Source organism: Moschus berezovskii, chromosome 5 (assembly GCF_049115385.1).
Source record: "Moschus berezovskii isolate FMDL1 chromosome 5, NW_MosBer_1.0, whole genome shotgun sequence".
Taxonomy (NCBI): Eukaryota; Metazoa; Chordata; class Mammalia; order Artiodactyla; family Moschidae; genus Moschus; species Moschus berezovskii.
This window is the reverse complement of record NC_142464.1, coordinates 44,818,536-44,843,598: the sequence shown is the minus strand read 5'-3', so window position 1 is coordinate 44,843,598 and position 25,063 is coordinate 44,818,536. Positions and strand designations below refer to the sequence as shown.

General features: G+C 39.5%; 1 protein-coding gene and 1 long non-coding RNA gene across 6 annotated transcripts in view; one reads left to right on the top strand and one right to left on the bottom strand.

The window, feature by feature from the left end:
* The window catches only part of LOC148777826 (uncharacterized), a 250,697-nt gene that overhangs the window by 72,188 nt on the left and 153,446 nt on the right, over nt 1–25,063 (bottom strand). The gene's annotated exons all lie outside the window — the stretch shown is intronic.
* Nucleotides 2,107–13,879, top strand: MEPE (matrix extracellular phosphoglycoprotein). Of its 2 annotated transcripts, none has more exons than XM_088836248.1 (4): nt 2,107–2,160; nt 5,800–5,853; nt 6,798–6,890; nt 12,425–13,879. In XM_088836248.1, the coding sequence occupies exons 1-4, from the start codon at nt 2,107–2,109 to the stop codon at nt 13,877–13,879; spliced, it is 1,656 nt and encodes a 551-aa protein (XP_088692374.1). The 2 variants fall into 2 exon arrangements, with proteins under 2 accessions (XP_088692374.1, XP_055290198.1); XM_055434223.2 differs by having other exon boundaries at nt 12,422–13,879.

Below are 25,063 nucleotides of genomic sequence, written 5' to 3'. Positions count from 1 at the left end.
TCAGGTAGGAATATTGCTTTTGAAAAGAAATGCATATTGAAACTATTCTCCAGTGGGCATAACTATGTAATATTTAGTGCTTTGTTTTATAAAAAGAAAGTGTGTTACTAAGCTCTAGAAATGAACAACTAAAATTTGTGGCTTGGTAGCAGTTTTCTCTCTGGTTTGACTGCCAATATTATCAATCTCCACAATGACTCAAAGACTTCAATTTTACTCTGTACTTTTGCTCTAAGACAGACTAAGGATAATATGATCAGACTTATGCTCTCAAACCTCATCTGTGCTGGTATTTCTACTGATCAGCATAAGTCATTAGATATATGGCTTATACAGTCCTGATCTCTAGAATGCTTAGAAGCTAAGTCATGACTAAGATTAAGGTTCTTAAAATTGCATTAATTTAGAGGATAATAGCCCACGATTTTAGAATACATTTAATAGTTTTGTTTCACCAAAGATTTTACTTTGAAATGATTGAAAATTACAACAGTATTCACCTTATTTTTCCTATTAAAAGTATTTTTCTCTCAAGGACTACCAAAGAGAGGTGTAAACTTTTAATTTTCATGTCGATTGTAATATGTTTGTATGGTAGTTAGTAAAATACTTAGTATCAAAACCAACAGATGAGTCATCCAAAGTTATGTCAATTTTCCTTTTCAATCTATTGGCTTTCTAGACTTAAACAAACTCACTAGATTCTCTTAACATATTTACCAAAGTATAAACTTGTACCTTTATCCATAATAAAATGGTAGTCTTTTAAACATCATTTTGTTGAGCCCAATATAATACTATGACTAGCGTTTATATCAACTCCATGTAGATTGTTCTGCAATAAGATAAAAGAATAGAAACTTATTCAAGGTGGTATAGAGTCTGGCTCTAGAGCTACATTGCCTGGCTGCTAATCCTGGTTCTGCCTCTGAACACCTAGGAATTCTGGGACAAATTATTTGAATTTGTGTCTATTTCCTAATCTATAAAACAGGACTGGTAATGCCACCTAACTCCACAGGGTTATTGTTAGCTTCAATAATTGAATACATGTCAAATTTTTAGTACAGTGTTTGGCTCGCTTTAGTTTTCAGTAATGTTAGCTATTAAAATAGGTATTATATAAATTGTCTTTGTCACCAGACCACAAGTGGCTCCCACTTCATACACTTTGCTAATGAGTATGAGGATATATATTTGGGCACCAGGCTGATAGCAAACAAGATTTCATTCCTCACAGTGGAGATTGCTATCCTGGCAGATTCATTTAGTCTGTTATGAGTTGCTATACCAACTTAATGTTACTTTTAACTGTTAATTTATTTTAATGACAATAGCTAACCTTTATTGAGCACTTACTATGTGCCAGGCTTTGTGTAAAGAGCTATCTAAAAGTTTACTCATCAGATATAACTACAAATATTACTCGCATCTTACAAATGAGGTAAGCAAAGTTTAGAGAGTTTAAATGACTTGCTCAGGGTCCCTTGGCTATTAAATAACAGAGCCAAGAACACAAACACAAATTTCACTTTAAAACCCTAGTTCTTAATTTTGCTATACTTCCTCTCTGAGACAAAGAATTCTGGGTTGATCATTGCTATCATCACACAGGTCCCTGAGTAAGCTGAATACACTTACAAAGGGCTAAAAGAAAATGGTCATTTAAAAATCTTTTTTCCCACTCTTGTTCAAATTACGTTTCTATTGATCTATCTTCAAGTTTACTAACTCTTTGCTTAATATTATTCTGAATTATATAAATCATTCAATTAAATTCTCTCTCAAGACAAAAGGGAAAAAAGTTTGGGCTGACGAGAGAGTAAATAAATATCTATAAATTCATTTCTATATTGTTTTAATAATGTTGGACAATTTTCACATTCACATTGGAATGATTAGATATATGAAAGCTCTTAAAGTTTCTACACTTAGATTTAAATTATACACAGTTTTTTTTTTAACAAAAAGAAATGGACTAATGGACTGCTAAGGGGATGGATGTTTGTATAGACTTTTGTATTTTATTTATTCTTATGGCTACAGTTCATAACTGGCAATACTTTAGGCTAAAATATTACTGTCTTTTTACAGAGATTCTCAAAGATGCGAATCTTCTGTTTGGAACTGCTCCTTTGCAGCCTGACCCTGGCAGCACCAGTAAGCATTTACAAATTCAGTTGCACATCATATAATCTCTTGCTCTCTTTATCTATTTTTCTTTTAAACAACGTCTTTGTAAACTAGTAGCACTTACCTAGTTCAGTTACAATAAAATACCAAACACAGAGGAAGTATTCAACACTTGACATAAATGTCTGTCACCAAGGAGGCCTTCAATGAACATGTAAGAAGAATTACAAGATGTTCACATGTTGCCTTTGGAGAAGCACCAGAAAGAATATTTTCAAGAAAACCAATAGCCAGCCACAGTGTTTCAATCAGCTAACGCCAATGAGCAAGTATACTCATATTGTAACATGTCAAAAGAAGTTCTCAATATTGTACCAAAATCTGAAAGAGTTTGACTTGAATGCTCTACGGCTAAGCAACTAGACTGTGTAACTTCAAGACTACACAAAAGAACCAGAGCTTTTTTCTAATTCTTGCCACATTCCAACACTGAGATCCTGCTAGTGATTTTCTCTTCATCAGTGAGGCTAAAGATGGAAAGAAGTTCCCCACAGCTTAACCCAAATCAAGCTCCGGTTTCCTTCTGTGTCTTTTCTTCTCCTTTACTCACCCAGATGAACACTCAGGATGTGACTAACTCGTCTTACGAAAATGCTGAGTGTTACAGATATTTTCTGCCAAGGAGACACAGTGCTCATAAGATAATGTCTGAAAAACATCCTAACTTCTCAGGGTAACTTTTTCAGTTGGAGAAGCGTGGAAGCAAGTGGTCATTCTGTTGTCAGAGAAGAACTTACATACAGGTCCTGAGTGAGTAGGTAAGCAACCACTGGCAAGCATGAGCCATGCCAACCGCTGAGGAGAGTAGGAGTTGAGAAAACAGGTCCCCTCTCAGCACGCTTGCTCCAACAGACCTGTGGGAGTGCGTACGGCTTAAAATAGACATCTGCCAGGCCCAATACACACAACTGACTTTGCTCAGTCAGGGCCACAGAGGATGGAGAAGGATGGAGTGGGTCCTGCTGACCCAGCTCAATCCCACCAGCTGAGGATGGGTCTATTTTGAGCAACACATTCCAAAGAACAGCTGGAGCGGTATCTCTGACCATTTTCCAGTAAATGTGCTATGTCAACACCAATCCACTGACCACTGGTCAAGAGAGGACGCCAGTCTTCTTCCTCTGAAGGAAACAAGGCCATCTCCATTTCAGAGCCACGTTCAAGGGCAGAACTGCCAAGTGGGTGGGGAGAGGGTGTGGGAGGAGGAATGGTGCAGATTTCAAGTGAAAGAAGTTCGGCAAGGATACAGAGACAAATTTGGAATTACAAATAGCTATATGTGACATTTTCTTCCAGATATGGATTCTATTTGGGTAATTATCTAAATTATTTAATTACAGATTGGTGGTATCAGAAATCAGTGTATACTGAGCCACTTAACTATGTTCTGGAAATATAATCCAAATTCAAAATTGAGGAGAGGAAAAGATTTTCCTCAATCCTCTTTGGGTCTCTGGATGGGTCTGAAAATGAAACCAACAGACAGATTAACAGGAGAAGAGCACACAGCTTTGTTTTATAATTTGACATGTACATGGAAGCCTTCACAAAAGAATGAGGACTGAAAGAAATGATGAGGGCAGGAGGTTTTTAATACCATTTAGACAAAAGAATAAGATATTGTGAAGAATTACAGGACAAACAGGATAGGATTAGATAATCCTTATCTTCCTTAATTAGGAAGATTGATTAGTTTAACAAGATTTGTTTGCATATTCCTTTGTGCCATCTCTAGACTGATAAGAGATTGTCTCCAGTAAAAGAATTTATTCCCTACCTTTAGGCAGAAAAAGGGAAACCTTTTCTACATGTTCTACTTCTTAATTGCCTTCGGCTCAAAATAATGTTTACGTCAAAAAGGCATATTTACAGGACTTCCCTGGAAGTCCAGTGGTTAGGACTTTGCTTTCCAGTGCAGTGGGTACAGATTCGATCACTAGTCAGGAAGTTAAGATCCCACAAGCTTTGTGGCCAAAAACTAAAACATAAAACAGAAACAATATTGTTAGCAATTTCAATGAAGATTTTTTAAATGGCTCACAATTTTAAAAGGCATATTTAGGAGTAACATTCTTGTTTCCTTCAAAAACAAAATTTTAAGTGGAAGAAGTAAAATATGATTGTTAGGCCACACAATTCAATTAATAATCATCAATATGCAATTAGACCATAAAGACTTTGTTATAGGTTACTTTGTTAGAAGTTCGTGATTTATTGTTGAGAACTATATTTAGGTCCTCTATACTATCATGTAAGGTTTAAACACGTTACGTGTGTGTTCTGTAAGAAGATACTGAATACCCCAAACTGTCATTTCTTTCTTTTGCTTTAATAGGTACCTATATCACTTTTTTATATTTTTTCTTTCCTATAGCCCCATTTCCTGAACTACTTAAGCTCTTTGATATTTCTGAGGAATGATACAATGTTCTAATTTATATGCACATGATGGCATAAGAACCATCAAAAGGAGGGGACAGTAAAGGGTTCAGTTCAGTTCAGTTCAGTCGCTCAGTCGTGTCCGACTCTCCGCGACCCCATGAATCACAGCACGCCAGGCCTCCCTGTCCATCACCAACTCCCGGAGTTCACTCAAACTCATGTCCACAGAGTCGGTGATGCCATCCAGCCATCTCATTCTTGGTCGTCCCCTTCTCCTCCCGCCCCCAACCTTATAAAATATGCCCTTATGGGGTAAAAACTACTATGAAATTAGAAAAAAACAGTGATTTTCTTGGTTTTTTTGTTAGGTAAAATTCTGGATTTTTGATAGTGGAAGTAATGGAAAGCTTAATGGTTCATAGTGTCATTCTATAACTCACATTCTATAAAATACAATCTTTCAAAATGTCATTTTCCCTTTCCCCAAAAGAAAAAACTGCCCAGATGACTGGCAAAAAGTCCCCTCTCCAGTATATTCCTTCCCCTTTGCTGCAGGGCTATGGTTTCACTCTTGATGGACCATCAGGAGCATCATATCCTAATTGTAATAGCAATGACTGAACTTATACAATCAATGCAGATATAATCCACACTTCACTCAACTCTGATTTTAGTTCACTGATACCAAACACTTCCAGTGTGCCAGGGAAAATTTTTCAGTGGATACAAATGACATTAAAGCTTTTTCACTTGGTGGGCCACCCCTCCCAACTCAGCTGTTCTCCCTCACTGAACGAGGTTCTGTACTAGAGACAGCACTGTCTCCCTCTAGGAAGGAAGGTCAGCACCCTCCCTCAATGCAGAAACAACTGTGATGTACGTGCCCATCTTCTTTTGGTCAGAATGATCTTCTACACTGAATAACCCAGTGAGAGAAAAGGGTTTTTCAGGTGGCACGCTGAAGAATCTTCCTGCCAATGCAGGAGACTTGGGTTTGTCCCTGGGTTGGGAAGATCCCCTGGAGGAAGAAATATCAACCCACTCTAGTATTCTGGCCTGGAAAATTCCATGGACAGAGGAGCCTGGTGGGCTACAGTCCAGGGGGTCACAAAGAGTTGGATACGACTGAGGGAGTGAGAGAAAAATAAAGGAGACGTTTATTGTTTGAAGAAATGAATGAAAGAAGAAATATTTGGTGACGTTTTATTTCTTGTTTCCTTTCAGACGTTGCAACCACAGGCTGAGAAAACGAAGCAAGACTGTGTGGAAGAACAGAGGGTAAACAGAATTATTCTTCTCAAATACACCTCTTCCAACTCTATAAAGAGAAAAGTCAATATGGGGAAATTTTTAACTGCCAAAATATTCTTGTGTACCTAGAATGGAAATGGAAAGTTACACAACATAATTTTGGCACTTTAATTCACACAATGTGTGATATAAAAGAAAAAGGCCTTCTGAATGGGAACTTGTTTCTCTTTGTGGGATTTCTTCCTTCAGAGGGATAAAATTCTACGATGTTGCTATTAGCAAACAATATTTTCCCATGCATGTACATGAGAACAAAGTAATAAATGAGGGAGAAAACAAAGGGAAGTGAGTTAACAAGTCTTTATGAGGAATTCTGTGTACATTGGAGTTCGTTTTCACATGCAACCAGAAAGTTAAACAAGAACTCTCAGCATTTCATGTCACCAAATTGCAGTTTACTTCTGCCTAGCAGGGTTTCTCCTGGCAGTCTCAGAAAATTCTGTTCTAAAAACTAACAATCTTCTGTTTTCTATCTTAGCTTAAAATTACAAAGGCAAAAACTACAAGCTTAAGAGCCTGAATGTTTACGCTGTGAGTTTTGCCAATTTGACATCAGCATGAATACAGTAAAATCTGCCTTTCTCCTCATCCCCCTGCCTTTTCCTACCTGAAAATATTACCAATTCTCCAACTGCATTGAAATTTGATAGTAAAACTGATACACTCTGGGGGAGAGAGCTGTTTGATACTCATCATCAAGGAAAACCGATATAGAGACAGGAAGAAACCAGCCTCTCTCTTCGGGAACTGGCCGACATACGCCCTCCTGTGGTTATCAGAAGTAGATGCATCTGTTAGATGCATAAGTAGACTTCACTGGAGTTAAAAATATCTTGTACTATTAAAAAGAGAGCCAGAAAACTTCTAAGTAAGAGATAAACCCACATTAATACAATGTTGTGTTTTTGTAGATAACGTACAAGGGTCACCATGAGAAAAATGGGTATTATATGTTTAAGTATGTTTCCACCTCGTCTGGAAGGAAAAACCAAACTGATGTGAAGGTAAGCTGGATCCCAGTGGTCCTTATCCTGAGCCAGCTCTGGATCAACACCAGGAGAAACTCTAAGGGAGAGAGCTTACTTTTGTCTGGTCTGGAGTTTCTGGTTGTGGCTGGCGCTTTTGTCCTTTTCCCCTGGTCCCAGGCTCCCGGAGCATCTCTGCTATGGACCTCTGTGTCCCAGCATCTTCCTGATTCAGACAGGCCACCTCATGCCCTGGCCCAAACCCTGCCCTGCTTCAGGACCTGCCACAGCACATGTGATGCGATGCTGGTGGGCCCCAGACACCCATGAGTTTTTCATGTTATTGCTTCTGAGTAAAGTTTCTCCAGCACCACAATTCAGAGGCATCAATTCTTTGGTGTTCTGCCTTCTTTACGGTCCAGCTCTCTCAACTGTATGTGACGACTAGGAAGATACATACTATACAGCCTTGACTATACAGACCTTTGTCAGCAGTGTAATGTCTCTGCTTTTCATCATACTGAAAAGTTTGATCCTTTATAAGGAGGTTTTCTGGAATACTGTATCACATGCTCTTATGGGGGGAGGGATTAGAAGGAAATAATTTTGACCTTTTTTAGGAAAAAGTGACACAATTAATGTCCCTTAGACTCATTCTACAGATGACACTCTCTGTAAGAGAAAGAATAAGCACTCTGTCACTAGAATAAAACAATACTTCTTTGCATTCAGTCCCTTCTTGTAAATTCATTGGCCAAAGAGCTAGAAACAGTTTAAAATGCCATCAGCAAAATGACTATTTACTTTTTATTCCAAATCTGGCTTCATTCCCCATAAAAGTAGCAGTTTCCCTTCAGAATGTTATTTTGTTCTGCTCAATATTCTTTAAATGCATCTCTAAGACTGAACATCTCTAAGACTCAGTGTCTTTTAAACTTATTGGTTGTAACAAATATATGTTGAGTGCTTCCTATTGTTCAAGATATTATGTGAGATAAATGACTGAGAAAACGTAACTCTTTCCAGGATTTTAGAGTTAGAAAAGAATAAAAGGTACTTACAAAAATAATTATAACCTGAAAAAGAAAGTGCTATCTGAGCGGTACCCCCAAAAGTCATGCTTTAGGGCTTGGAGTAGAAAAGATTAGTTCCTAAACTGGTACTCACGGAAAGTTATATATTGGAAATAATTGAGCTGGGGGATGAGTAGGATTTGAGTAAACATTTGTGTGGGAGAGACTGTTCTCCATGAAAAGAATAATGTGAGCCAAGGCATGGAGATAGGAAAGCAGTATATAGGAAAGCAGATTGGCCAATGGATGTGTTAACTGTTCAACCATCATACAATCAACAATGCAATCAGAAGTCAACTGGCATAAGCAAATGCAAAATGATTGACCATCATATACCATGATTTAGAAGTTGTTTAACTTTTTATAAAAGAACTCTGTTTGATCTTTAAAGAAATTTGCACAGTTCATTAGTATACATGTTACTGTTTCAAAAGCAGTAAAAGCATCAAATATAAAACAAAACTTCCCCCTTCAGAATAGGAAGGGGAAAAAATTAAGAAGGGATTATTATAGTGTACCTGTTTAACTCAAAAGTTTCTATTAGCAGTGAGCTAATGAAATTGGTTGCAAAGGAAGGTGTAGATATCCAGGTAAAACTTTCCCAGGTGCAATGTCTTAAATCAAATGTTTAAAATACTTTTTATTCTGAAATAACTCATTATAAAGTTTTTCTATTATATTTTCCCTCATGAGAAAACCTTACTTATTTTCAGAATATACCTGCCATTATAAAAGATTAGTAAATAATAACTCCCCCAAATAAGTCATTTTGAATTATATCTTAAAAATACTACACATTGAAATGTTTGTGTACTGCATATTAGCCAGCTTTGCAAGAATAGAAGACACCCGCATAAATCATTTTTATCTTGACAATTACCCTCTGTCTCCAACGTTAATAAGATTTATGTATAAAAGCAGGCAGACTTCCAAGTAGAACAGTACTCCTATTTGAGGACGGATCTGAACCTAGTGACCTAATAACAATGACCTGCACGTGTCAACCTGGAGAAGACAAAGCACTCAGTGAATATGGAGGAAACCTTTCCTTTGCCGGAAGGGTTGTACATGAAAGAGGAAATAACCTTAATGATTGTTCCATCAGGAATAAAGAGATACTAGTTACTGGTTGCCGGAGAAGGCAATGGCAAGCCACTCCAGTACTCTTGCCTAGAAAATCCCATGGATGGAGGAGCCTGGTGGGCTGCAGTCCATGGGGTTGCTAAGAATCGGACACGACTGAGCGACTTCACTTTCACACATTGGAGAAGGAAATGGCAACCCACTCCAGTGTTCTTGCCTGGAGAATCCCAGGGATGGGGGAGCCTGGTGGGCTTCCGTCTATGGGGTCACACAGAGTCGGACACGACTGAAGTGACTTAGCAGCAGCAGCAGCAGTTACTGGTTGCAGGTTAAAAAAATATTTTTGAAAAAAAGTTAGAATATCCTTAAGTGAAATGATCTGATATGAAAAGTAACACACAATTAGCTGATAAAATGTTCCAGGACAGACCAGCTGACCATAGGTCATATGTGTGAAGGACGTGGGCTGGGACACCCAACTCTGTCTCTAACTGAAGGCTGCATTTGGAGCTCAGATTCTATAGTCTCTCAACAGCAATATGTCTAATATAAACGTTATCTTTTTTCTTGCCTTCACTATTACATGTCAACATTCTAGTTATTAAAGAGAAGAAAGAGAAGTCGCTCAGTCGTGTCTGACTCTTTGCGACCCCCATGAACTGTAGCTTATCAGGCTCCTCCATCCATGGGATTTTCCAGGCAAGAGAACTGGAATGGGTTGCCATTTCCCCTTCTTCTATTTGGGCAACAGCAGAAGGTTTTTCTTTGTAACATTTTTCTTTGGCAAAATCCTAATCCAAGTGATTACATCTCATTCTTGGACACTAGAGCAGACCCCTAACTGTTCTTCCTTAGCTTGGTTCCTCCTTGTTACCCTCTTGCTCAGACACCATCACCGCCTCTCCATCCTCTATAAAATAAAACCAAATTCTTCTGCCTGAAGTTCTGATACTCTGCATGTCTGAATATGAGGTCTCAGCCCCACCACATTGCCCCCACACTTCATCAACCCTGTAGGACCACTACCTCTGCCATTTAATAAGTCATCAGGTACTGCCTGGAACATAAAACACCAACCCGACTTCTTATATGTCTCAGTCCCTCAATAAATATCTCTTATTTTGATTTCATGTTATCCACCAGTTCAAAGGTTTATGTAGTAGTGTTGTACATTTTAGCTCACCTTACAAGCTTGAGGTGGAGGGAAAGTATGCTATTTGTCTATAATTGTTCTGTTGCTCAAGAGCTCCTACCCGTGTGTTAATAAATGGGGAGGGAGTATGCAGAAATTAATTTAAATTCAACCTATTTAAATTAAGTTTATCTAATCTTTAAGTCTGGAGAAGGAAATGGCAAGCCACTCCAGTACTCTTGCCTAGAAAATCCCATGGACGGAGGAGCCTGGTAGGCTGCAGTCCATGGGGTCGCTATGAGTCAGAAATGACTGAGCGACTTCACTTTCACTTTTCACTTTCACACATTGAAGAAGGAAATGGCAACCCACTCCAGTGTTCTTGCCTGGAGAATCCCAGGGACGGGGGAGCCTGGTGGGCTGCCGTCTATGGGGTCACATAGAGTCGGACATGACTGAAGTGACTTAGCAGCAGCAGCAATCTTTAAGTCTTCAGTCTCTTTTGGATAAAAATGCTCAGATCCTCACTTCTGCCATCTCCCTCTAAGATGGCAAGCATACACACGAGGGACTCAGGTATGGCTTAACATCATCCACTACATGTGCCCAGGTTACTCAGTCATGTCCAATTCTTTGCGACCCCATGGTCTGTAGCCCTCCAGGCTCCTCAGTCCATAGGATTTTCCAGGCAAGAATACTGGAGTGGGTTGCCATTTCCTTCTCTAATCCACTACATACCATATACCGTATGTACAAACATGGCTTATACAATAGTGGAGAGGAAATCACGGCATCCTCAGACACAGAAGGGACAATACTGCTTACCCTGCCAAGTCACTGGCTACAATAGCTTAGGACCAAACAGTACAGGCTTAGGGTGATGGAGGGGACAGTGGGAATTCAGCCTCTCCTAGATCTCATGGACAAGGTAGATCCCTCTTTGTCTGCATATGTCTCACATTATTCCTAGTATATAGGCTCCATCTAAATACATTGCTCCTTTTAGAGCCACTTCACTCCCTCTGGAAAGCTACTGAAAACTCTCAGATGCTTCGATATCTAGCCCATGCCACAGAGAAAGAGTGAGTGGGCAAAATCAGTCTCAACCCCTCTTCTTCCTGACCACATTGTTCAAGTTTCTTGCACCTTGGCTGTGCCTCAGGTTGGTAAGCCGCTGTCTATGAAGCAGCATCCTTACAGATCTTCCCGAAAAGGAACAATTGAGATACAAGCATAAACACTCTTCTTCTCCACTCTCTTTTTCATCCCATTATTCTCTCAGGGGCTTTTCTTATCTGGGCCTTCACTACCTAAACTTATGATCTAGAAGAGTAGTTCTCAAAGTGTGGTTACAAGCCAGCAGCATCAACATCAGCTGGGAACTTGTCATAAATGCAGATTCTAGAGCCTCACCCCAAGCCTACAGAATCACAAACTCTGGCCATTGGGTCCAACAATCTTTGTTTTAGTAAGCCTTCCAAATAGTTCTGATAAGTGCTAAATTTGAAAACTATCGATCTAGACTATCTAATCTGGTTTATTACATGACAAAAGAGGAAGAAAATAAACATAATGATTACCTTTTCAGACAATAACTAGGGTCACCAACAGTTGTTGCAAGATCCTTTGTTTGAGTGTCAGAAGCTTAGTATTACCTACATTCTTCTATTTGTATATCCTCTGGTAAAAGAAAAAAGAAGAGAGGAAAATATTTCCTTTATACCTTTGAAGACCAGGACCAAAACAAAGAGAGAGAATAGGGGTGTGGGGAGGGAGAGAGAGAGAGAGAATAATCATGTTTGAAAGATCTTGAAATGTCTCCAGGTCACAAGGTGAGGACCATGCTCTGTCTTCCTTAAATTCAGATCCTCCTTTAAAATCAGGCCCTAATCTATATTTCCAAATTTACTTCTCTTCTTTAGAATTCTCTGTTTTATCATTCCCTTTGGCTTTCTCTACTCCAGCCTTAGAGTTTTATTCATATTATCTTTCAAATGTTTCCTGTTTCCAAACATTTGAACATGCTACTTATTCTTAGGATAGTGTCACCATTTTCCTTTCATGTATTTGAATCTCCCCCACTCTTAAAGCCTTGTTCATTCTTCTGTTTGTGAAACCTGATTTGGCCATTTCAAAATTATCTCTACCAACAAATCTCTTTTGAGTTAAAAAACTCTTTTTATTAAGTATCTGGTGGGATTTTAAACATTATTGCCTAAGAATTATTAAATTTTAAAAGTTTAACATAAAATAATCACTTTATATTGAAAATTACACTTTAGCAGGAAGAAAAAAGCAAAGGCATTGCTCTTCCCCATTCTGGCAAGAGAAGTCAAGAGCCAGCACCTAAAGAAAACATCATCCAGAAAAAAGAGGAAGACTTGTTCCTTCCTAGAACCAATGAAAATAACAAAGGCACAAAATCTCAAAATCTTTCGGGAAATAAACAGTCAATGAAAGAAGACTACAGTATCAGTAGCAAAGAAAATGCCCACAGCGACCTAAAGACGTCCATTTATCCTGAATCGACTGGGAAGCGTGGGGCCGAGGACAGAGATAGTGCTCTCCGCAAGCTACACAACCAAGAAGGATATGGCGCAACGCTCATCAGAAATAACATGCACCACAGAATGGAGCCCGGGACTGTGACTGAACTCTTGGGGGAAGAGAACAAACCCAGGAATGTCCTAGGCAAAATTCCAGCAGACGCCAACTATGCTAAAGCCCCCTCACAACTTAAGAATCACCAAAGAGATTCCCAAGCCCAGAATATTCCGGTAAAAAGCAAAACTACCCACCTCATCCAACACAACATGGACTATCTAAAACAGCTCCCCAAAGTGAAAACAATCCCCAGTGATTTTGAGGGCAGTGGTTACCCTGATCTTCAAGGGAGAGGAGATAACGATCTCTTTCCTTTCAGTGGAGATGGTCCACCTTTCAAGGACATTTCTGGTAAGGGAGATGCTACAGATCCTGACCGAGAAGGTACAGATATTCAAACAGAGCTTTCCGGCCCAAGTGAAACTGAGACCACTAGTCCTGATGCAAAAGGGCCAGGTTATAATGAGATCCCAGAGAAAGAAAGGAATGGGAGAAAAACTCCTGGAACCAGGGGTAAAACAGCCCAAGAGGCAAATACTGCGGATGTAAGCCTAGTGGAGGGCGGCAATGACATCATAGGTAGCACTGATTTTAAGAAACTCCCTGGGAAAGAAGGAAACGGAGTGGATGGCAGCAGCCAAAATGTTCATCAAGGGGAAACAGAGTTTCATTACCCTCGTGTACCCTCAAAAGACAAAAGAAAAGATGGCAGTAGTGATGGAGCTGAAAGTATTAATTATAATGAAATTCCAAAAAATGGCAAAGGTAGCAGCAGAAAAGGTATAGAACATTCTAATAGAAATCAAGAGACCTCAAAGGAAGAACAAAGATTTCCTAGTAAGAGCAAAGGTCGGGGCCAGCTCATTCCTTCTCGGGGTCTTGATAATGAAATTAAAAATGAAATAGGCTCCCATAATGGTCCCAATAATGAGGGAACCATAATAACACACAGCAGGAAAAATCATTATGTACCCCACAGGCAAAATAATTATGCATGGAACAAGGGTGGGTCACAAAGCAAAGGCACCTGGGGTTACAGGAACTCCCTTTCCAATAGGAGGTTTCGCCCCCCTAAAAAGCACGACAGTAGTGAGTCATCTGACAGTGGAAGTTCCAGTGAGAGTGATGGTGACTAGAAATTCCCAGCAGGACAAAGATTTGAACACTTAGTCATCAGTGACTTAACAGTAGATAGGGGGCCCACTTGATAGCAGATCAGATGAAGGACAGAGTCAGGAATTGAATAAGCCAAGAGACCTGGCCTCCTGGGGAGAACTATTGCTGTCTTAATGGTCATAGAATGAAATCCTCATGATGCTTCATGAAATTTTATTCAAAGTTATGATGCTTTTTTAAGGAAAAAAGTCATTAAGGATTCATGGAATAGGTAATATTTGAATAGGTATCATTTAAAAATAGGTTGTATCACAAAACCCTTTGTTGTTTGCTCTGCAGACATGAAAAACAATATGTCTTATATGATAATGTGTAATTAAATGACCTATAAGAAAGTCTACTGTCTGTGGTGCTTCCTTTAAGACTCAACAAGATGAGTTCAGCCTCTGGCAAAGGCAGTGCTATGAAATTAATCCACTGACCAAAGCTTGAAAGCCTCCCTTCATCCCACTCTGCTCAAGCCAGTATTTCCTTTTTCCTCTGACCTCCTCTGCTCTAATAAAGATATCCTGCTTCATGTCTTTCTGTGCTCTTTTCTCTGTTACACGTTTATAATTTTTTCTAGAACAAATTTTACTTCCTGACGCAACTCTTCATGTTATCACTTTTTTCACTTCTACCTCTTTCTAAACAAAGAGGGGAATGGGTTTGCAGGAGGGAAAGAGGGAGAATTCAAGAAGAAGATGCACAAATGAAAAACCAAGACAAAAACTTACTTTGGCAGATATTATTCATTGGCTAATTCCAATCATCTCAAGCCTATTTCTTTTTTCTGGCCTTTAGTGTAGATGCTTTCCCAGGTAATAGCCTGTGATACCATTCTAGAAATTAGCCCTAAGCCTCCTGATCAGAAGGAGACGCAGAATTCTGGAAGGCTTTTGGTCTTCTTGGTAAGAGTGTGTACAGTTAGTACAACCTTTCCTCTTTTCTTACCCTATTCTTCTTTGTTTAACATCAACACGATGCCTGGAGGTGCAGCAGCCATTTTGTAGCCAAGAGGAAAGGTATGAGATAATAGAAAAATGGTTCTATGTATAGAACTATTTCCAACTTCCATTTCCTTCCTCCCGGGATAGAACCTGGCAGGCAGATTCTTTAATACTAAGTCACCAGGGAAGCACACTGAAACCTAACAGTTCAGTTCAGTTCAGTCGCTCAGTCGTGTCCAACTCTTTGCAACCCCATGAATCACAGCCAGGCCTCCCTGTCCATCACCTACTCCCGGAGTTCACTCAAACTCATGTCCATCGAGTCGGTGATATCATCCAGCCATCTCATCCTCTGTCGTTCCCGTCTCCTCCTGCCTCCAAACCCCACCAGCATCAGAGTCTTTTCCAGTGAGTCAACTCTTCACATGAGGTGGCCAAAGTATTGGAGTTTCAGCTTTAGCATCAGTCCCTCCAATGAACACCCAGGATTGGTCTCCTTTAGAATGGACTGGTTGGATCTCCTTGCAGTCCAAGGGACTCTCAAGAGTCTTCTCCAGCACCACAGTTCAAAAGCATCAATTCTTCGGCGATCAGCATTCTTCACAGTCCAACTCTCACATCCATACATGACCACTGAAAAAACCATAGCCTTGACTGGACGGACCTTGGTTGGCAAAGTAACGTCTCTGCTTTTTAATATGCTATCTAGGCTGGTCATAACTTTCCTTCCAAGGAGTTCAGTTCAGTTCAGTTTAGTCGCTCAGTCGTGTCCGACTCTCCACGACCCCATGAATCACAGCATGCCAGGCCTCCCTGTCCATCACCAACGCCCGGAGTTCACTCAAACTCATGTCCACAGAGTCGGTGATGCCATCCAGCCATCTCATTCTCGGTCGTCCCCTTCTCCTCCCGCCCCCAACCTTTCCCAGCATCAGAGTCTTTTCCAGTGAGTCAACTCGTCGCATGAGGTGTCCAAGAAGTAAGTGTCTTTTAATTTCATGGCTACAATCAGCATCCGCAGTGATTTTGGAGCCCCAAAAAATAAAGTCTGATACTGTTCCCACTGTTTCCCCATCTATTTCCCATGATGTGATGGGACCAGATGCCATGATATTTGTTTTCTAAATGTTGAGCTTCAAGCCAACCTTTCACTCTCCTCTTTCACTTTCATCAAGAGGCTCTTTAGTTCCTCTTCACTTTCTGTCATAAGGGTGGTGTCATCTGCATATCTCAGGTTATTGATATTTCTCCCGACAATCTTGATTCCAGCTTGTGCTTCTTCCAGCCCAGCGTTCCTCATGATGTACTCTGCATATAAGTTAAATAAGCAGGGTGACAATATACAGCCTTGACGTACTCCTTTTCCTATTTGGAACCAGTCTGTTGTTCCATGTCCAGTTCTAACTGTTGCTTCCTGACCTGCATACAGGTTTCTCAGGAGGCAGGTCAGGTGGTCTGGTATTCCCATCTCTTGAAGAATGTTCCACAGCTTATTGTGATCCACACACTCAAAGGCTTTGGCATAGTCAATGAAGCAGAAATAGATGTTTTTCTGGAACTCTCTTGCTTTCTCCAGGATCCAGCGGATGTTGGCAATTTGATCTCTGGTGCCTCTGCCTTTTCTAAAACCAGCTTGAACATCTGGAAGTTCAAGGTTCACGTATTGCTGAAGCCTGGCTTGGAGAATTTTGAGCATGACTTTACTAGCGTGTGAGATGAGTGCAATTGTGTGGTAGTTTGAGCATTCTTTGGCATTGCCTTTCTTTGGGATTGGAATGAAGACTGACCTTTTCCAGTCCTGTGGCCACTGCTGAGTATTCCAAATTTGGGGCCTATTGCGTGCAGCACTTTCACAGTATCATCTTTCAGGATTTGAAATAGATCAACTGGAATTCCATCACCTCCACTAGCTTTGTTCATAGTGATGCTTTCTAAGGCCCACTTGACTTCACATTCCAAGATGTCTGGCTCTAGGTGAGTGATCACACCATCTTGATTATCTTGGTTGTGAAGATCTTTTTTGTACAGTTCTTCTGTGTATTCTTGCCACCTCTTCTTAATATCTTCTGCTTCTGTTGGGTCCATACCATTTTTGTCCTTTATTGAGCCCATCTTTGCATGAAATGTTCCCTTTGTATCTCTAATTTTCTTGAAGAGATCTTTAGTCTTTCCCATTTTGTTGTTTTCCTCTATTTCTTTGCATTGATCACTGAGGAAGGCTTTCTTATCTCTCCTTGCTATTCTTTGGAACTCTGCATTCAGATGCTTATATCTTTCCTTTTCTCCTTTGCTTTTCACTTCTCTTCTTTTCACAGCTATTTGTAAGGCCTCCTCAGACAGCCATTTTGCTTTTTTGCATTTCTTTTCCATGGGGATGGTCTTGGTCCCTGTCTCCTGTACAATGTCACGAACCTCCGTCCAGAGTTCATCAGGCACTCTATCTATCATATCTAGTCCCTTAAATCTATATCTCACTTCCACTGTATAATCATAACGGATTTGATTTAGGTCGTATCTGAATGGTCTAGTGGTTTTCCCTACTTTCTTCAATTTAAGTCTGAATTTCGCAATAAGGAGTTCATGATCTGAGCCACAGTCAGCTCCTGGTCTTGTTTTTGCTAACTGTATAGAGCTTCTCCATCTTTGGCTGCAAAGAATATAATCAATCTGATTTCGGTGTTGACTATCTGGTGATGTCCATGTGCAGAGTCTTCTCTTGTGTTGTTGAAAGAGGGTGTTTGCTATGACCAGTGCGTTCTCTTGGAAAAACTCTATTGGCCTTTGCCCTGCTTCATTTCGTGCCCCAAGGCCAAATTTGCCTGTTACTCCAGGTGCTTCTTGACTTCCTACTTTTGCATTCCAGTCCCCTATAATGAAAAGGACATCTTTTTTGGGTGTTAGTTCTAAAAGGACTTGTAAGTCTTCATAGAACCGTTCAACTTCGGCTTCTTCAGCATTACTGGTAGGGGCACAGGCTTGGATTACTGTAATATACTAGCATTTAAGTTGCAGATAAGAAACTTGAAATTGACCTGCTAATTTTATCTCAGATTATATCAGACCTTTACATGTGAATGGTCTGATCACATAAAAAGCACTTTGTGCTGTAAAGGAAAAAATGAGCTAACAGCGAGAACAAAGGTTTTCTTTGGGTGATTACAGGCAAGATCTTCCAAAGGTTATCTGTCCTAGTCTGCTACCTAGTGGGGAAACTGTGCATTTCAGTTCTCTGGTCAGATTTTAGTTCCTCTGTCCCAGCCTCAGTATTCATGCATATTTATTCAAAACACTGACAATGTTTGATTTTCCTAATTTATTTAAGGGAAACACTAAATGTGTCAGCATCCATGATGCTCTGCTAAGAGATGATGCAGACATGGAGTGATGAGTCCAAAACAGAAGGACCAGAGCTTTGGGAGAACTGCCTGCAGTCAGGCAGTGGATCTCTGCTTCATCCAAATCCAGGTTTTAGCCATCAAGCTGCACTAGCTTCACTTTTTTTTTTCATTTTTAAGTAAACACAGGTTTCAAAAATAGGGCAGAAAATTTCAACCTCACCAAGGTGCTTTCCATGCAACTACTGAAATGGGTACCGTCTGCCACCTTGTGCCCCAAAAGAAAAGATCACTGCAGGCTCTGGAATTTATTTTTACACCTGCTACTCCCTCCAACCTCACTGCATCAGATTTCTCAGCTTGTAAATATCTACTTTGATTTTTTAGCCCTAATTAAACTGCTCTTGGCAACTACAACCAGTCAAGATACCTGATTCTGTTTGGGATGACGTTCAGCTCCGTTGAAGAACACTTACTGAATGGTCACATTTTACAAAACTCCATGGGGATCAAAAGAAAGAAAAGAGATGTTCCTGGCTCTTATCAAGATTGTAATTTAGTCAGGAAGACAGGCATACAAGATACAAAGTAGACTGTGGTAAGTTCAATCATAGAAAAAAAGGTAAAGGAATTCTGCAGAAAAAGATGAACTCTCGCTGAAGGAAAGAGCAAAGATTAGTAAAATCCATCCTCCTTGAGGTATAATGCATGCAGAGGGGCTGTTGATAGTTCCAAATGAGGGCTTGACAGTTGAATGCCTTAAGTGATACTATATATATTTTAGAGCTTAAGAAAGATCATTTCAACAATAGGACAGGCAGGTAGTGGTGGTGGGACTGGGTAGGGAGAGTTGGAAGGCAGAAGACAGGCTGTATGGACAACCAAATAGCGATTGCTGTAATCTCTAAGAACCAGCCTGGTCCCCTCATTCAGTCTTTAGGACACACATTCACTCAAGTAGGCACTCAAGACACATTAGTTTTTAAGACACTATGAAGCCTGCATTTCAAAAACAACATCTAACAAGGTGAACTCTGCAGGTCAAGATATTGATACCTAGAATCATTGGTGTTAAGATATTGTATTAGCCGGCCAAAAGAAAAGGAGAAGAGATGGGTCTATACGAAAGTCACGGAAAGGGGGGTTGGGAACAGAGAAAGAAGAGGGAGGAATAAAGGTTTAGAAAAAACTTAATGAGGAAATTCAGAAAGAAAGGAAAACAAAACTCCAATAAAATCTCAGGGCCAGAAACCCAGATAAGGACAAAGTAAAAATGGTGAGTGGATTTAGCCCATAACTGCAAGTAAACCTACTATAACTTACATGGTCTAGATTTCAGCTAGGAAGGACAAGAAGAGCTGAAAGGTAATTCTGTTTTACTAAATGAATAATACTTTGTAAAGTCATAGAGTTTAGAATAGCAGATACACTCCCTGTTTAGAAATATGGCTACTGCTATACAGCTGACTATTGAGCAACACTGGTTTGAACTGTGCAGGTCCACTTATAATGGATTTTTATCAATAAATATAACACTACATGACACAGGGTTGGCTGAACTTGGGAATGAGGAACCACAGATACCAAGGGCCAACCATAAAGTCACACAGGAATTTTCAACTGTAAGGAGGTCAGTTTCCCAAAACCCCACATTGTTTAAGGGTCAACTGTATTTGATTTCTTAAATTAATTAATTACTTTTATGAAGGATAATTGCTTTACAGAATTATGTTGTCTTCTGTCAAACCTCAACATGAATCAGCCATCAGTTCAGTTCAGTCGCTCAGTCGTGTCCAACTCTTTGCGACCCCATGAATCACAGCACGCCAGGCCTCGCTGTCCATCACCAACTCCCAGAGTTCACTCAAACTCATGTCCACAGAGTCGGTGATGCCATCCAGCCATCTCATTCTCTGTTGTCCCCTTCTCCTCCCGCCCCCAATCCCTCCCAGCATCAGAGTCTTTTCCAATGAGTCAACTCGTCGCATGAGGTGCCCAAAGTAATGGAGCTTCATCTTCAGCATCACTCGTTCCAATGAACACCTAGGACTGATCTCCTTTAGAATGGTCTGGTTGGATCTCCTTGCAGTCCAGGGGACTCTCAAGAGTCTTCTCCAGCACCACAGTTCAAAAGCATCAATTCTTCGGTGATCAGCTTTCTTCACAGTCCAACTCTCACATCCATACATGACTGATGAAAGTGAAAGAGGAGAGTGAAAACGTTGGCTTGAAGCTCAACGTTCAGAAAACGAAGATCATGAATCAGCCATAGGTACACATATATCCCCTCCCTTTTTTTTTTAGAACTTTTAAAAAAATTTTTATTTTTTATTGAAGGATAATTGCTTTACACAATTTTGCTGTTTTCTGTCAAAACTCAACATGAATCATCCATAGGCATATATATCCCCTCCCTTTTGAACCTCCCTCCCATCTCCCTCCCCATTCCACCCCACTAGATTGATACAGAGCCCCTGTACAGAGCCATACAGCAAATTCCCATTGGCTATCTATTTTACACATGGTGATGTAAGTTTCATGTTACTCTTTCTATACATCTCACCCTCTCCTCCCCTCTCCCCATGTCCATAAGTCTATTCTCTATGTCTGTTTCTCAACTGTTGCCCTGTAAATAAATTCTTCAGTATCATTTTTCTAGATTCCGTATATATGCTTTAGAATATGATATTTATCTTTCCCTTTATGAATTCACTCTGTATAATAGGTTCTAGGTTCATCCACATCATCAAAACTGACTCAAATGCATTCCTTTTTATGACTGAGTAATATTCCATTGTGTATATGTACCACAATTTATCCATTCATCTGATGATGGACATCTAGGTTGCTTCCATGTTCTAGCTATTATAAATAGTGCTGCAATGAAAAATTAAAAATGGGATACATGCATCTTTTCAATTTTGGTTTACTCAATGTATATGCCAGTGGGATTGCTGGGTCATATGGCAGTTTTATTCCTAGTTTTTTAAGGAATCTCCATACAGTCTTCCCTAGTGGCTGGATCAATATATATTCCCACCAACTGTGCAACGGCGTTCCCTTTTCTCCACACCCTCTCCAACATTTATTGTTTCTAGACTTTTTGATGATGGTCATTCTGACTGGTGTGAGGTGATATCTCATTGCAGTTTTGACTTGCATTTCTCTAATAATGAGCAATGTTGAGCATCTTTTCATGTGTTTGTTAGTCACCTGTATGTCTTCTTTGGAGAAATGTCTATTTAGGTCTTTTTCCCACTATTTGATTGGGTTGTTTCTTTTTCTGGCACTGAGTTGTATGAGATGCTTGTATATTTTGGAAATTATTTCTTTGTCAGTTGTTTCATTTGCTATTATTTTCTCCCCTTCTGAGGGTTGTCTTTTCACCTTGTTTATAGTTTCCTTTGCTGTGCAAAAGATTTTAAGTTTAATCAGGTCCCACTTGTTTACTTTTGTTTTTATTTCTGTTACTCTAGGAGGTAGGTCATAGAGGATCTTGCTTTGATTTATGTCATTGAGTGTTCTGCCCATGTTTCCCTCTAAGAGTTTTATAGTTTCTGGTCTTACATTTGGGTCTTTTATCCATTTTGAGTTTATCTTTGTGTATGGTGTTAGGAAGTGTTCTAATTTCATTCTTTTACATGTAGCTGTCCAGTTTTCCCAGCACCATTTATTGAAGAGGCTGTCTTTGCCCCATTGTATATTCTTGCCTCCTTTGTCAAAAATAAGGTACCCATGGGTGCATGGGTTTATTTCTGGGCTTTCTGTCTTGTTCCATTTGTGCCAGTACCATAGTGTCCTGATGACTGTAGCTTTGTAGTATAATCTGAAGTCAGGAAGGTCAATTCCTCTAGCTCCATTCTTCTTTCTCAAGACTGCTTTGACTATTCCGGGTCTTTTGTGCTTCCATATGAATTGTAAAAGTTTTTGTTCTAGTTCTGTGAAAAATGCCATTGGTAATTTGATAGAGATAACACTGAATTTGTAGATTACGTTTGGTAGTACAGGCATTTTCACAGTATTGATTCTTCCCACCCAAGAACATGGAATATCTTTCTATCTGTTTATGTCATTTTGATTTTATTCATTTCCTTTCAGTTCAGTTCAGTTCAGTCACTCAGTCGTGTCTGACTCTCTGCGACCCCATGAATCACAGCACGCCAGGCCTCCCTGTCCATCACCAACTCCCGGAGTTCACTCAAACTCATGTCCATTGAGTCGGTGATGCCATCCAGCCATCTCATTCTCTGTCATCCCCGTCTCCTCCCACCTGCAATTCATTAGTGTCTTATAATTTTCTGTGTACAGTTCTTTTGTCTCCTTAGGTAAGTTTATTCATAGATATTTAATTCCTTTTGCTGCAATGGTGAAGGGGATTGATTCCTTAATTTCTCTTTCTGATTTTTCATTCTTAGTATACAGAAATACAAGTGATTTCTGTGTACTGATTTTGTATCCTGCAACTTTGCTAAATTCACTGATTAGCTCTAGTAGTTGTCTGACACTATCTTTAGGGTTTTCGACGTACAGCATCATGTCATCTGAAAATAGTGTGAGCTTTACTTCTTCTTTTCTGATCTGGATTCCTTTTATTCCTTTCCTCTCTGATTGCTGTAGCTAGGATTTCCAGAAATATGTTGAATAATAGTGGTGAAAGTGGACACCTTTGTCTTGTTTCTGATCTCAGAGGGAATGCTCTCACTTTTTCACCATTGAGAATAATGTTTGCATAGGCTTATCATATATGGCCTTTACTATGTTGTGGTAGATCCCTTCTGTGCCCATATTTTGAAGAGTTTTAATCATAAATGGGTGCTTAATTTTGTCAAAGGTTTTTTCTGCATCTATTGAGATGATCATATGGTTTTTACCTTTCAGTTTGTTAATATGGTGTATCACATTGATTGATTTGCATATATTGAAGAATCCTTGCATCCCTGGAATAAACCCAACTTGATCATGGTGTATGAACTTTGAACTTTTTAATGTGTTGCAAAATTCCGTTTGCTAAACTTTTGTTAAGGATTTTTGCACCTATGCTCATCAGTGATATTGGCCTGTAGTTTTCTTTTTTGTGTTGTCTTTATCTGGTTTTGGTAGCAGGGTGATGGTGACCTCATAGAATGAGTTTGGAAGTGTTCCTTCCTCTGCAATTTTATGAAAGAGTTTTAGAAAGATAGGCATTAACTCTTCTCTAAATGTTTGACTGAATTCTCCTGTGAAGTCATCTCGTCCTGGGCTTTGTTTTTTGGGAGATTTTTTTTATCACAGCTTCAGTTTCAGTGCTTGTGATTGGGTTGTTCATACTTTGTCTTTCTTCCTGGTTCAGTCTTGGGAGATTGAACTTTTCTAAGAATCTGTCCATTTCTTCCAAGTTATCTATGTTATTGCCATATAGTTGTTCATAATAGTCTCTTATAATCCTTAGTATTTCTGCATTGTCTGTTGTAACCTCTCCTTTTTCATTTTTAATTTTGTTGATTTGATTCTACTCTCTCTTTTTCTTGATGAGTCTGGCTAAAGGCTTGTCAATTTTGTTCATCTTCTCAAAGACCCAGCTTTTAGTTTTATTAATCTTTACTATTGTTTCTTTCATTTCTTTTTCATTTATTTCTGCTCAAATCTTTATGATTTCCTTCCTTCTACTAATTTTGGGGATTTTTTGTTCTTCTTTTGCCTGTCGTTTTGTGTCAAGTTAGGTTATCTATTCAATGTTTTTCTTGTTTCTTGAGGTAGCACTGTATTCCTATATACTTCCCTCTTAGAACTGCTTTTGCTGCATCCCATAGGTTTTGAGTTGTTGTGTTTTCATTGTCATTTATTTCTAGAAATTTTATTTCCTTTTTGATTTCTTCAGTAACCTGTTGGTTATTTACAAAGGTGTTGTTTAATCTCCATGTGTTTGTGTTTATTACAGTTTTTTTTTTCTTGTAACTGATATCTAGTCTCATGGCAATGTGGTCAGAGAAGATACTTGATATGATTTCAATTTTATTTTTTTTAAATTTTTATTGGAGGCTAATTATTTTACAATGTCATATTGGTTGGTTTTGCCATACATTGACATGAATCTGCCCCGGGTGTACATGAGTTCCCCTTCCTGAACCACCTTCCCACCTCCCTCCTCCCCTTATCTTCCCTCTGGGTCATCCCCACACACCAGCCCCGAGCATCCTGTAACATGCATCGACACTGAACTGGCAATTCGTTTCACATATGACAACATACATGTTTCAATGCCATTCTCCCAAATCATCCCACCCTCACCCTCTCCCACAGAGTCCCAAAGACTGTTCTATACATCTGTGTCTCTTTTGCTGTCTTGTATACAGGGTTTTCATTTCCATCTTTCTAAATTCCATAAAAGATAGTCACGATTGCGTGATAACTCACCTGGAACCAGACATCTTGGAATGTGAAGTCAAGTGGGCCTTAGAGAGCATCACGATGAAAAAGCTAGTGGAGGTGATGGAATTCCAATTGAGCTATTTCAAATCCTGAAAGATGATGCTGTGAAAGTGCTGCACTCAATATGTCAGCAAATTTGGAAAACTCAGCAATGGCCACAGGACTAGAAAAGGTCAGTCTTCATTCCAATCACAAAGAAAGGGAATGCCAAAGAATGCTCAAACTACCGCACAATTGTACTCATCTCACACGCTAGTAAAGTCATGTTCAAAATTCTCCAGGCTAGGCTTCAGCAATATGTGAATCGTGAACTTCCAGATGTTCAAGCAGGTTTTAGAAAAGGCAGAGGCACCAGAGATCAAATTGCCAACATCCGCTGGATTATGAAGAAAGCAAGAGAGTTCCAGAAAAACATCTATTTCTGTTTCATTGACTATGCCAAAGCCTTTGACTGTGTGGATCACAATAAACT

Bases quoted from the DNA above. Each gene is read 5' to 3' on its own strand.
- MEPE (XM_055434223.2), top strand. From the start codon at position 2,107: ATGCGAATCTTCTGTTTGGAACTGCTCCTTTGCAGCCTGACCCTGGCA. The intron at 5,854-6,797 runs GTAAACAGAATT...GTGTTTTTGTAG, and splicing joins ACTGTGTGGAAGAACAGAGG to ATAACGTACAAGGGTCACCA. The intron at 6,891-12,421 runs GTAAGCTGGATC...ATTACACTTTAG, and splicing joins AAAACCAAACTGATGTGAAG to CAGGAAGAAAAAAGCAAAGG.